The 13,621-nt window shown below is 47.3% G+C and overlaps 1 protein-coding gene across 4 annotated transcripts in view; it reads left to right on the forward strand.

The window, feature by feature from the left end:
- Positions 1-1,053: 1,053 nt before the first annotated feature.
- MED12 (mediator complex subunit 12) overlaps positions 1,054-13,621 on the forward strand; it is a 37,353-nt gene continuing 24,785 nt past the window's right edge. For 3 of the 4 annotated variants that reach the window (XM_074882280.1, XM_074882282.1, XM_074882283.1), the window contains exons 1-14: positions 1,054-1,224; positions 1,600-1,704; positions 2,537-2,728; positions 4,404-4,563; positions 5,884-6,059; positions 6,342-6,452; positions 7,014-7,268; positions 9,225-9,371; positions 9,665-9,764; positions 10,209-10,345; positions 11,174-11,305; positions 11,707-11,833; positions 12,469-12,698; positions 13,133-13,213. In XM_074882280.1, coding sequence (XP_074738381.1) covers positions 1,126-1,224; positions 1,600-1,704; positions 2,537-2,728; positions 4,404-4,563; positions 5,884-6,059; positions 6,342-6,452; positions 7,014-7,268; positions 9,225-9,371; positions 9,665-9,764; positions 10,209-10,345; positions 11,174-11,305; positions 11,707-11,833; positions 12,469-12,698; positions 13,133-13,213 — 2,052 coding nt within the window. In that variant the 5' untranslated portion in view covers positions 1,054-1,125. The remainder of the gene's footprint in view (positions 1,225-1,599; positions 1,705-2,536; positions 2,729-4,403; positions 4,564-5,883; positions 6,060-6,341; positions 6,453-7,013; positions 7,269-9,224; positions 9,372-9,664; positions 9,765-10,208; positions 10,346-11,173; positions 11,306-11,706; positions 11,834-12,468; positions 12,699-13,132; positions 13,214-13,621) is intronic. The other variant, XM_074882281.1, reaches the window with a different exon arrangement.

A 13,621-nucleotide genomic window follows, 5' to 3' on the forward strand; every position in this document is an offset into this window, starting at 1 on the left:
AGAAATTGTCCTCAAAAGACTCGTGACCATAAAAGGGAAAAAGGAGTAGGGGGCTAACTCCCCAAACGACCCCCAAAGACCACTCGAGACCTCCACGCACGTGTAGTGTAGTTTTGCAACGCCGGCATTATGTAAATATAGTAGATAGGCAGAAAGGTGGAGACTTCTTGGGAAATGTATGAACATTCATGTCTTTAAGGTATATAAAGGATGAACTTTTTAGTGTATGCACGTTAGGTGGAATGATCCCCCGCGCATCCAGCGCTGCAATAAAGAATGCCTGCTTTCTAAAACTCCAAAACGAGTCTTAAAGAGAGTTCTGCAGGCTTTTACCGTAACAGCCCCACGCCTGCCCCACCAGGACCCCCAGTTCATCCTGCCATGTTCCCACGGCTCACCCCCACAGGGCTGCCCCCCAGGAACAGGGCTGGGATGGGGGTCCCGACCCACAGCCTGGCTGTGGGTGTCCTGGGCTGGGTCCCTGGGCAGAACTGGAAGTCACTGGGGCAGTCCCGGGGGGCAGCTATGGGGAGACAAAGGGGGAGACAAACTGCACGTGGGGGCAGTTTGTAGGGAGCTGGGGGCAGTTCCAGGAGGTGGTCAGGGTGGGTAGTGATGGTGCCAGTGATGGGGGCAGTGACGGGGGGATGGTCATGGGCGCAGCGATGGGGATGTGGTCAGGGCGACGGTGGCCGTGGGGCCGCCGAGGGTGACCACAGGTGGGGGTGTCCCGGGCAACCAGGGCCGCTGGGGGCGGGGGGCTACGGGGCGGCCCTTGAGGGGGGGGGGATAACGGCGCCGTCACGTGACGTCAGGCCGGAGCAACGGCTCCGCCAGGGGGCGCCCGGCGCCCCTCGGGCCACCCCGTCCGCCTTCGGCAATTTCCGCCTTCTCTCGGCGCGGGCTCGGCCCCTCCCGGCGGCGCTCGGGACTCTTCGTCCTTCCTCGGCCCAGCTTCGGGAAGTTCCGGCTCCCCTCGGCGGCGTCCGTGACAGCGTCGCGTCGCTCGGGCCTCTCCGGCGGCGCTCGGGCGGCCCCGGCGCAGGGCGCGGGGCGCAGGGCGCAGGCGCGGGCGGCCTCGGCGGTCCTTGTTGTGGCCCGGTCGCCCCTGTCCGCCGGCCCGGGATGGCGGCCTTCGGTGTCCTCAGTTACGAGCACCGCCCGCTTAAGCGCCCGCGCCTCGGCCCGCCCGACGTCTACCCGCAGGACCCCAAGCAGAAGGAGGTGCGGGGGTCGGGCGTGTGGGGGGCCCGAGGCCGCTGTGCCGGGGCTGGCTGTGAGGAGGCCCCGGGGGTGCGCTGGGAGCCCCCGGCGTGGGGGTAGGGAGCCCTGTGTCCCCGTGGTGGCCGGGCGTGAGAGGCCGGGCCCCCGAGGGGGGTGGGGGGTGGTCCTGGCCGAGGGACCCGCGGTTCCTGCGTCCCAGCACTCGCCTGGGGCGCTGCCTGGCAACGGGGGCCTGGGGGAGGTCGGCTGGCACCCGCCGGGCCCTGGCCTTGCCCTGTCCCCACGCTGCCTGAGCCGTTGTGGCGGGGACAGAGGCTGCGGGCGTTTGGTGTGGAGGGGCCTTGCCGGGCCCTGCTGATCGTCCTTCCCCCGCAGGATGAGCTGACTGCTCTGAACGTCAAGCAAGGCTTCAATAACCAGCCGGCAGTCTCTGGGGATGAGCACGGCAGTGCCAAAAATGTCAATTTTAACCCAGCGAAGGTGAGAGCGATTGGGACAGTGTGGGGGTTTGGCAGGGCCTGGTGCCTGTTCGGGCAGACTGCTGGGTCATGGACAGTCCTGGGTTTCATTCTTTCCCTGTGTCCAGAACCAGGAGACCCTTTAGGATGGGTGTTTTAGGACCTATCCCTCTGTCCCTGTAGAATGAAAGTTCTGCATTCTTTTGGAGCTGTGTCCCACCTCTGAGAGAGCAGATTCTTGTCTTGCTCTGTACATCTTAGGGGCAGGTCTGTGTATGCAGTTGCTGTTAAACCAGCATCTAGAATTCCTTATATTCTGCAATTAAAGCAGAAGACTAGGATACCAGAAGCAGGAAACTTCTTCTTAGTGGTTTGGTTACGTTATGGCCATGGTAGAAGAGAAGTGAAATTTCTTGAAACATCTGGCAATTTAAACATGGGAGTTACATAACAGGCTTCAACTCCATTTTTCCAGTTTCTAAAATCAAGAGGTTAACTTCCTGGCCTCCCTGACAAGAGGACTAGTAATGTCTTGGGATGGAAGGCGATCGATAAGCACAATATATTTGTTTTCCTTGGCTGACATCTGTCCAAGAAGCCTTCTATCTGGTTTGACAAGTATTTATAAAGAGTTGTGTCTGTCGCAACTCGAGTCCCTGCTCGGTTATTGTATGAATTATCTAGAAGCATTCCTCTTTGCAAGTATAACAAAGGAAATTATTGGTGGGTTTTTTTGTATTTCGAAAGCTCATACTGGTGAGACTTATGGAAGGAATGATAAATGAGATTTTAAGCACACAGAATAGATCTTTGACCTCTGAAATGTAATTCATCCCTTTTTTCTTTTTTTCCAGATCAGTTCAAATTTCAGCAGTATTATCGCAGAAAAGCTGCGGTGCAATACACTGCCTGACACGGGAAGACGGAAACCCCAGGTGAATCAGAAGGATAACTTTTGGCTGGTGACAGCACGTTCTCAGAGTGCCATAAACAACTGGTTCACAGATCTGGCTGGAACTAAGCCCCTCACTCATCTCGCTAAGAAGGTATGTTACAGGAGAGGCTGCCTGGTAGGGCAGAACATCTAATCTATGCTTGTTTCTGAAGTGTTTGTATAGTAGAAGGTTTTTACTATTTGAGAGGTTTCTTCTCCCTATATTTCTTGAAGCTTTCAGCTTGAAGAACATATGCAGGATTTGTAGTGCACTGGCTGTAGGCATCCCCACCCAAAGAACTGGTCCCTCATCTGTTGTTTGGAGGTTGTGTTCAACTTTGCCTTTTGGCTTGTGTGATACGACTGATTTATTTTAAGGTTTGAATGTTTTTCAGAAGAGTTGCCACTGTTGCCTATGGTCTATTGTTTAGATTAGGACCATTTCTATTGTGGAGGGTTTTTCAAGTTCTCAAAAGCCATCGTGAGAATTACTGGAAATAATCAGCTGAGTGACTTCCCAGACTTCTGTTGCAGTGACAGGTATTTCTGATTTTCAGCTGAGAAGAGGATGTGTGTTATAGCTTGATCTCAGCCAGGCTAGAGCATTTCTGTGCCCTGGGTCTAGGGCTAGATATTTCCCTGGTAGCATTGAATTCTGTGGAGTATGAAAGAAGGGTCTTATTCTGCCATTTTACTGGGCCCAGTAGCATGGGGAACTAACTCTCTATCAGAGTGGGCCTGTAAACAAGAGACTTGGGAATCTTGTGTGCATGGTGGAAAAACATAATGCCCAGTTGCAAAATGGTAGCAGAGCACAGTTTAGAAGCTGGAGTTTGTCTGGTCCTTGGTGTTCTGGGTCACTCTTGGGGTGAAGTAAACAGATTTTCCCAGAATCTGTCTCTTTATAAAGTTAGTCCTTGTATCCTTTGCATGTTGGCTGTCAGTTTCCTGAGATCATTGTGAAAGCTTGAACCTTTCAAGGCCTTCCCCAGTTTCCTGCAACGGGCTCCCTCAGTTTTCATGGCATAGCAAGTAAGCAATTGAACTGTTGGTCATTCAGGGACTTTGAGATACCTACCAAACGGACCTGTTCTCTGTGAATTTGTCTCGTTTCTCTGTGAACACATGCATACTTTTGCTCTCCGTAGTATCCTGTGGAAATGAGCCCCACAGCTGTACTTTTTCCTGTGATGTGTTTTTGCTTCCTGGTGTATAGATCTGCAGTCTGATGATTTCACTGGTATCCTCCTATGTTGTATCTTGAATTTCGAATCTTGGGATTGATTAATTAATTCCTTCCTATTATGGTACTCAGTTCCCTGTTTCTCACAGTCTTCTGCTGGCTACTCATGATACTACAAGATTTTCGTAACCACTCTGTTTTGTTTACAAAATAAAGAACCCTATCTTCAGCCTGTACAGTAGATGCTCCGTGTTTCTGACTCAGTCCTTAGTTTGTATCTTTTGTAGTTGTTTATATTTTATCTAGAGCTTATCCTCGAAGCTGTTTGCAGGATTCAGGGTGTGGATTTACAGTGGTGTAATTATGTTTTCTGTCTTCTTTCAATTTGTTTTGTTTCTGTTTATAGTGAAATGCAGCTCTGGTGCTGTTGCTTTCTGACCAGAGGTGAATTCTTGTAGTAGGTTTTTTGAGATACAGAGTAACACAGTACCTTTTCCCTTTTTAAGTTTTTTGCAGCTTGCAGTGCCTACAGTGTGTGTAGATGGGAACTATTCCAAAGCAACTAAGTTCTTGGTGACAGTTTTCCTTCTCAATTCTGTTACAGGTGCCCATCTTTAGCAAGAAGGAAGAGGTCTTTGGTTATTTGGCAAAATACACTGTTCCAGTAATGAGAGCAGCCTGGCTCATCAAAATGACTTGTGCCTATTATGCTGCCATCACGGAAACCAAGGTGAAAAAGCGTCATGTCATTGATCCCTTCATTGGTAAGCACTTTGTGTGGAGCACTGGTTTTGTCCATCGCAGATGTTTCCTTCTCAGCCTGCTCTTGAATATTAAGAGGTACCCTGGAAATCCATATAAACTTGTTTCCTGCTGATAAGTCGTAGTGCTCTGATGTGCATAACTGCCTAAAACAACAGGGCCCACCTGTGGGAGTACACTGTTGAAAAATAAGTCTTGGCAGCCACAAATACTTCCTGAGAGCCTACCTCTTCTTTCTCCCCATTAAGTTCTGCTGTGCTCTTCTGCTGTATAACCTGTTTTTTTCTTACCCTACAAAGACTGTAAACGTTATAATTTAGCGATGACTAATTAGCTTCTTCTCAAGTGCGTAATATGTTTCCCAGAGAATTCTGGTCTGTTACTCCCCTGTTTGTGTTTCCAATTTTCATTAAGCCTTACTGGATCCCATATCTAATACCCTTTGCATCCTGGCCTGCTCCAGATTACTGTGATCTAGGAGAGCTCCCCTGGCTGTTTTCTGTTTTGTATGGCTGTGACTACAGGACCTGACCACACTCATTTGAAAAGCAATATTAGCAGTTGAGGTCCATGGTTGGTTGGGGTTTGTTTTCCTTCTTGTTTGTCTTTGATATAAAAATTACACAGGCTCTGTTTCTGAAGGTTGATTGGTTTGTTAGATATATTTGTTCCATTTACTTTCCTGTTCCTTTGGGTGTTTGTCCTACTGCTGACCCTGTAAGTGTTGTTTTGTTTTGTTCCAGGTTTTTGCATATTTTGCCTTGGGTTTTGCCATCTGCATTATCCCAGAGGAGTGAAATTGTGCTGTCACTTTGTGTATTGAATTTGTCTCTTACACAGTTAGATTTTGGTAAAAACAATTATTTTGAAAAATTACTGATCATGGCTTTACACTGCTATCTGAAAGAGATTAAGAACAAGTTCAGAGTTAAAGTGTTTCTAGTGTTTCTGCTGTCTGTCAGATTATTGAGGATGCTAAACCAGTCTGGCCTAATACTGCTTCCCGCTGGAAAACCTCTCCACCTGCTGATTCTCAGCAATGGCAGCTGAGGAATCTTTCTTCCCAGCTTTTCTTGTACAAAGTAATTCTGCATCCCAAACAGAAGTTTTTCCCCTTGTTCCCTGTTTCTGTGGATGTCTCTTCCTTCCTACCACCTCCAGGCCATGAGCAGAGCTAACATTGTGGCACTTTTCTTTCTTTGTCTTTCTGTCCTTTTCAAATGACACGAACTTTTTCTGGGTTTCCCACCGTGCACCAGCCTGGTTCTTTCCTGCTTCTGTTTACCATGGCACTCATTGCTAACGTGTTTCCTCTTCTCCAGAATGGACACAGATCATCACCAAGTACCTGTCAGAGCAGCTGCAGAAAATTGCAGAGTTCTATAGACAGCTCCCAGGGCAAGGCTGTGGTTCACCGTCTGGGCCAATGACCCAAGAGGTGGAACAAACTTTGAAGCAGTGGGACTACAATGAGAAACTAGCTATGTTCATGTTCCAGGTGAGGGGCTGGAGGGGGCTGCTGGGTGGGTGTGTAGCAGAGGAGGGCTAGGGGAAGTGGATGCAAAGTGATTTATTTTTGCAGAATATTATCTTTTTGTGAATAGGCCCTTAGGGCTGGATGCAGTTTTGAGCTCAGTAGTAGAACGGGGTAGTACAGAACTGTGGAAACTTCTAGAGTTACTTCCACTGTTAGAAAGCAAGCAGCTGCTGCTGCTCTGCCTTTCCTTAGCGGATGTTACTTCAGCTCTTGTCCATTTGCTCTACCTTTATCTGTGTGCAGGATGGCATGCTGGACCGGCATGAATTCCTGACATGGGTCCTCGAGTGCTTTGAGAAGATACGATCAGGAGAAGATGAATTTCTGAAAATGCTCCTACCCCTCCTGCTGCGGGTGAGAAATAAGTACCTGGCTTGCTTCAGGAGAGCACTGACTTCTGCTGTTGTCAGTCCCCTTCTTACCACCAAAGGGTTGATGAGCTGTTTTGTATCAAGAACACTAGGGAGTGTCCCTCTGAGCGTCATTCTTAGCTCATGCAAGGATACCTTTTTAGTCCTGTTCTCTTATGTTTCTTTGTCCTTTACGCTGTTTGCCTGCACTTGACTTGGTAATCCCTGCCCACGTCATAGCTGTGATAGTTGGACTCATTGTGCACCACTACAGGGAAACTGCTTTTCTTTCTTCCCATGTAACAAATTCTAGGCATACTTTTGAAGCCCTGGGAAGACTGGGTGTGGGTACATTTTGATACATGAAGTCATTGCCTTAGAGCATTTAAAGGGTTTTTCTGATGCTTAGTAGCCAGTGGGTGATCGATGGTGCTAAGGAGCTCTCTGTAAAAAGGGACTGTCTCTACAAGGCAGTGCCACACAGTATACTGCTATGTAAGGGTCAGGGGTTTCTCTTGTGTTGCTTGTAACGAGGATGTTTTCCCCCCTTTCCTCTTCCCTACAGTACTCTGGAGAGTTTGTGCAGTCTGCATACCTGTCCAGACGTCTGGCCTACTTCTGCACCCGCAGGCTTGCGATGCAGCTGGATGGTGCTGGCGGGCACCCACCACACATCCTGTCTGCCCAGACAGGGAACGCTCTTCCCTCAACTCCCACCCCTCAGCCAGCTGCAGGGAATCCTCCTCCCAGCCCTTTCAGCGACTTACTGCTGTGCCCCCAGCACCGGCCAGTGGTATACGGGCTCAGCTGCATCCTCCAGGTTGGTTTGGGTAGTGGTTGGTGATAGTGGGGTCAACAGGGACAGCTTATATTGTATCACAGAAAAATCATGACAGTCTGAGTCAGCAACTTCCTGAGTACAGACATATCAAACCGTGATTGTCATGGGGTAGGTCTTTGCTGACAGGTTACAGAGCTTTTGTACCAGACATCAGTGCTGTAGCAGTGCCCTTAACTGACTTGCATAAGAAAAATGGGATGAAAAATAGAGCCTTTTGCTCTATTCACAGGTGCCTCAGATGTCTGGGAAAGCTTTGCAGAAGAGGGGATGAGAAAGAAAGGGTTATTTCGTCTTGTGTAGTCAGTAACAGGTTGTCTAGGAAAGGAAATTATACCAGAAATGAAAAGAGTGCTTTGTAATTTTGTGAGGTCTTAAAAACAAACAACACCTCATCAGAAAAACCCACCCCCACGGAACAAAAAAAATCCAATGAACCAAACAACCAGCACACACAAAAACCAACCCCTCCCACTTCTTTATGGCAGAACTTTAATGATTTAGGCAGAGACCACTCATCAGGAGTGGCAGCAGGCTGTGAAAAGGGCACTGCAGAAGGAGTGGAGATTGCTGCTTCCAGGGGAAAAAAGGAGCACATTAAAGCAGAGGAGATTCCAGAGAGTGCAGGATGGAGCAGGAGGTGGAGAGGAAGAGAGCACAGAGTTTGGGAACCTGCAGCTCAACAGAGAAACTGGAGATCAAGGAGCCCTGACAGGATCAAGAAGTAGCCAGCCAGCTCTCAAACAGGATAGAAATAAAATTCCTAGAGTACTGTTGGTTAGAAGTAAGGATCTGTCTGCAGTGACTAGAGAGCAATGCGGGGGTTATAAATAACCCCTTTGTATTTCTATTTCTTGGTCGTGTTCAGTTAAAAAAGTTTAGGATTTTTTTCTAGTTTCTGTGTGATAAAACATCTTTTAAATATAAAATCCTTTGTTTGGGGAGCTTACTTTAGGGAAAGTATATGATCATATACACCTCAAAGATTTGGCTAATTTGGGGTTTGAACACTACCTACTTAAAAAGTTCAGATGGGTTAATGATGGTCTGGTCCTTTAGTATGTCTCAGAGTTCTTCTGATAGAAGATCTACAGCTCTTCTGATCTGCAGATAGTAGATAAGGCTAAGGCAGTGTAAGATCTAGTGGTTGCAGCTGTGTAAAGTCAGGCTGGAAACAGATGCGTTTCTAACAGTGTACATAATTAACCTTTGCTCAGATGTTCTCGAGATACGATGGATTCTTTGGTTTGAGTGTTTAAAACAGCCTTGGTTGTCAGTCTTAATGTCTGCCGCCTCCTGAGCCAGAAGCTGTAGGGGTGTATCCTAGGAATTGTTCAGTGAAGTTTTGACTGTGTTTGTGGGGGTGTCTGTACAAGATCATAAAAGGAGGAAAATGCATATATAAAATGTATATAATAGCATTGTTATTATAATCATTACTATAGTCATACTTGTAATTATGAAATAATATAGTATAATGAGTTTGGGTCTGTTGACTCATATTTCTTCTCACACTTTACTCTTGACGAGGGCTGGAAGTCACTTTTGTAAATGCTGCTCCTGGACCATGAGGCTTGGATTGTGCATTGGTGGTGTGAGTTGTAGAAAATAAGTTCTGTTTAGAAGCAGCAGGGAGCTCTGCAGCAACTTGTTGCTACTTTTGGATAATGTGGAACTCTGGTCTTGACTTCCTAAGCATACCTAGGGCAAGAAACTCAGTGCAGCAAAAATACTAGTTTACTCCTTTCTACTCTAGTATGGTCTTTAGCCCAAAGACTCTTTCAGAGCTTAGAACAAAAGAACCCAAATAATATGTATACCAGGTGATGAATGCTAGGGCAGTAGGATAAAGGAGTAGTTACTTCTGTAGAAAGTAATCTAAAATAATTGTTTTGACCTTGATTTGCTCAATGATACTGACTTTTCTGTCTGCTGCAGAGTATAATTTTGTGTTGCCCAAGTGCCCTTGTGTGGCATTACTCATTGACTGATAGCAGGATAAAGACCGGCTCTCCGTTGGACCACCTGCCTATAGCCCCATCCAACTTGCCCATGCCAGGAGGGAATTCAGCCTTTACACAGCAGGTGAGCAGCCTTCAAAAAAAAGGGAGATCCTGTGGTCCAGGGTAATAGCTGTATCTTAGCTCTTTCAGGATTTTTATTTCATGTTGTGTGATAAGCAAAGCTGGAGGTGCTGTGTCACTCCCAAGGAATTAACTGCTCCCATTCTGCTATAAGCAAGACAGTGATATCCTTGGAAGACAGGCAGAATCTAACCTTGAGTAGAATTAGTGTCATGCTCTTTGTTTTCTAATAATTTTGTGCACAGGACTTCTAAGGCATCGTTTTGTATGTTTACACAAGTCCATTGCTTTTAGGTTCGGGCAAAACTACGTGAAATTGAGCAGCAGATAAAGGAACGTGGCCAGGCTGTGGAAGTTCGCTGGTCATTTGACAAGTGCCAGGAAACCACAGCAGGTAACTTGCTGTAGGTTAAACTTTATCTCCCCTGTTCTATGTGTTACCCTGAGAAACCTCCTGTCTGACTATTTTCTTTGATTTTTTTTTTCCTCTTTGCTGCTGCTGTCAGCAGTGAAAAAAAGACCAAATGGCTCTTTTTCTTTCCAGTGCAAAATCTCGCGTGGGTGCGTTTCCCCAGGTATAAGGGTATTTCTGTTACTGGAAGCTGGAAACGTGTACCAGAGAACTATACTCTTGTATATGTGCCGTGTTCTGATGCTTTCCCCTAACATCTGCTGTTGGCTGCTGTGAGAGTCAGGATACTAAGCTAGGTGGACACTTGCCTGACTAGTACAGCTTTCCTTAGGCAGTCTCCTGAGCAATGAGCTCACAGAAACTTTTGCTCCAGAGTCTGTTGTACCAGTTGCGAAATACGCATTTCTCTTCTCTGTTCTCTTCTAGGTTTCACTATTGGCCGTGTCTTACACACTTTAGAAGTTCTGGACAGTCACAGCTTTGAAAGATCTGACTTCAGCAACTCTTTGGATTCCTTGTATAACAGGATATTTGGGCTGGGTCCAACCAAAGACAGTCATGAGGTGCCTTGGGACTTTTCTGCTGGGCCCTGGTCTTGCACGTGGCTGTGTTCTTGTTTATATTCCATGGTTACTGTCCTCTGACTACAGAGAGCTAACTAGGTAGCGGCTGTTAGTCAAGAGATGCAATCTCCATTGAAAAGGATTTCATGCAGCCTTAGGTTAGGGAGGTACTAAAGTGAGAATGGGGGATCTGTACTCTAGAAAGTCTCCGCTAACAGATAGGTGTAAGCTTGAGAGAATCCACACAGCTAACAGAGTCTCCCAATGGAAGACATCAGTCTGGATAGCTGATTGTTATGTGTCTGAGAGAAGTAAATGCTAGTCTTGTCAAATTCTGGGCTGGCAGCTGCTTCTTGGGAGGCTGGGAGCTCACAGTTCGAGTTCCTCTTAGCCTGGGAGGTGACATATTTATGATGTGTAGGACCATAGTGCAACTAATACTGCGTTGGTTCCTGGAAGTGAGCTGCAGGACTGGTAGTTCACATACTATGTATAATGCTGTCGAGAAGCTGTGTTTCACTCTGTGCTAAGATTAGCACTCCATAGATGTGCTGCTGGAAGAGAGATGATTTTCTGAAGCAAAGCCGCCCTGGAGATTTGTCAAGATCTGTGGATCACCTCATGTTGCAAAGTAGAGTCAAAGCAGAGACAAAACAGGAGGGCTCTAGCTTGACATCTGTCCTCCGTGTTAGGAAGAGGCGAATGTAGCAGTCTTCAGGCTGTGCTCTGCTAGAAGTAGACTCACTGCTGTATCCAACCTGAGTCTTTAGGACTGCTCGCCTCTTCCATTTGGCTCAGGTTCTCACTGTAGTGCTTATATCCCAACAGATCTCCCCAGATGACGACGCAGTGGTGGCCTTGCTGTGCGAGTGGGCTGTCAGCTATAAACGCTCTGGGCGCCACAGGGCTATGGTTGTGGCCAAACTCCTGGAGAAACGTCAAGCAGAAATAGAGGCTGAGGTAAGTCTTTTTTCCTGGAAGGCTAGCAGTGATAAAGGAGAGCAGAGGTTAGCTAACTACAATTATTTAACTATTACACCAAAAGGCAAAAGCTGATCAGCACAATGCCTATTAATACTGGTGCTGTTAATTATGGCATTTGCTCCATCTAACCCGAAGCAGGTCATAAATGAGCCTGTGGGATCGTGTGTGTCCCATTTCTTGGATACATTTGATGACAAGTGATGGCAGTGTGGAAGTACTGGCATGCTTGGAAACTGAAGTTGCTTACAGAAACCTGTATGGTGGCTTTCCTGTAAGTGCAATGTAGGAAAACTCTCATGAAGACTTCTGTTTTGGGGTTTATGGATAGTGAGTTTCTCCTCTGTGACAGCAGTCGGTACTTTTTTCTGTTTCTACAGAGATGTGGGGACTCTGAAGTCGTGGATGAGAAGGGTTCCATCTCCTCAGGCTCTCTCTCAGCAGCCAGTGCTCCTGTCTTTCAGGATGTCCTTATGCAGTTCCTTGACACTCAAGCTCCTATGCTAAGTATGTAATAAGAACTTGTGATCTCCCAGTTTCTAGCTTTCCCTCTCCTGCAAACTTTGAATTTGTGTGCTGTTCTCTTATGTGTAGGTCTTGGATGTACCTAAGTTCCCCCTCTGGCTTCTTTGTGATCCAGAGCATACCTTGGAGAGGGAGGGAAAGCAGCCTGGAGGGCCAGATGACAAAAAGATGATGCAGAAGCACTTCTGTTAACAGTGTTGGCCAAGAATAAATGAGTATAGCCTAATCAGGAATTAATTCAGGCTGAGAACTAGAGGGAGGTTTCTAACTAGTAAGTGACAAAGCCCTGGAATAGTCTCAGTGGAAGTACTGCAAACAGATTGAGGGACAGGATACAACTCTGAATGATGCAGGCAACTGTTTGTACCCCCAGGAACGGCACTTGTGCTTCTGGTCTGTGAGATGAACTGGAGAGCTTTTGACTTACTTAACTGCGACCTGTTGAAACTGGGCTTTCTGCTTTTAGTCCCTGCTGTAATCTCAGAACTGTGTATCAGTCACTTTCTATGTTGAGATCTCTGGAAACACTTTCTCTAGCCCTAGGTTAGGTGGCTGCTGTTGCTCAGAGTGTTGCAGAAGAACTCTGATAGCTCTGACTGCTTGTGCTGTCCTTTCAGCTGATCCTGGGAAGGAAAATGAAAAGGTGGAGTTCTTTAACCTGGTGCTGCTGTTCTGTGAGCTAATCCGACATGATGTGTTCTCTCACAACATCTACATGTGTACACTCATCTCCCGGGGTGATCTCGCCATGGATTCCCATGGGCCTCGCCCGCCCTCACCTTTCGATGACCCTGCTGAGGAGCATGACAGAAAGGAGACAGAGGGAAACAGTGGCATCAAGCTAGAGGTGAGAGCACGAGCACCGTGGTGCTCCTGTACGTGTCCCCATGTTGTGCTTGCCTGTTTTTACCAGCTTTGGAGCCTCCTTGCTATTATCTACTGGAGGATGTACCAGTGACTCATGCTTGTCTTTCTCTCAAACTATTTCCTTAGCATTCCAGTTTCAAAAGTAGAAGGTTGTGTTCTTAGTGGCTGGAAAGGGCCTGCAGAATATAAGGGGGTAGATAAGAAAATCTTGCATTGCTCAGAGCAGTATACCACGAGGTGCCATGTGAGGCCTGTCCTTCATGTTCACAGTGTATTAGGCTCCAACTTACCAGGCACCATGGGAGTGTTGGCATATTGCTGTCACTGTCCAACATGGACATCAAGTCCTGTAGTAAACAGATACTCTCTTGTTCTGTGGTACATCACTGAGATGTAAAGCTGCTCTGTCCCCAGGACACAGGTCTTTCTGAGCCCATGGACATCGACCACAACTCCAGCATGCTCTTCGATGACATGGAGAAGACAGACTTTTCGGTATGTTCTTGCGTTATGTACCTGCTACTCAGTAAGTAGGTTGGTATGTTGTAGTGGGACCAGGGACAGCACATGCCTCGCTTTTGTGTGAGTACTCCCTCACTACTGTAGAGCCAGTATGCTGCAAGTGGCTGGGTTGTAAGGCAGCTGGCACTGTAGAAAAGGTCCATATAACCTGTTTATGCAGGTCGGGGTCCATCAGAGTAGAGTGAGTCTCAGTCATTCCTGGGACCTCTTACACTCTGGCCACTGCTAGCCCAGTGTTTGGGCAGGGTATGAAGTGGGCTGCTTGGAAGTGGATGGGAAATGAGTGACCATGGTAGCACCAGGAGATTGGAAGTGACCAGTTACTGTTGGCAGGGGTTTTCTTGATCACCTGGGAGAAGACACAGGTCTACTGTCATCATA

Source organism: Strix uralensis, chromosome 13, assembly GCF_047716275.1.
Source record: "Strix uralensis isolate ZFMK-TIS-50842 chromosome 13, bStrUra1, whole genome shotgun sequence".
NCBI classification, from domain to species: Eukaryota; Metazoa; Chordata; class Aves; order Strigiformes; family Strigidae; genus Strix; species Strix uralensis.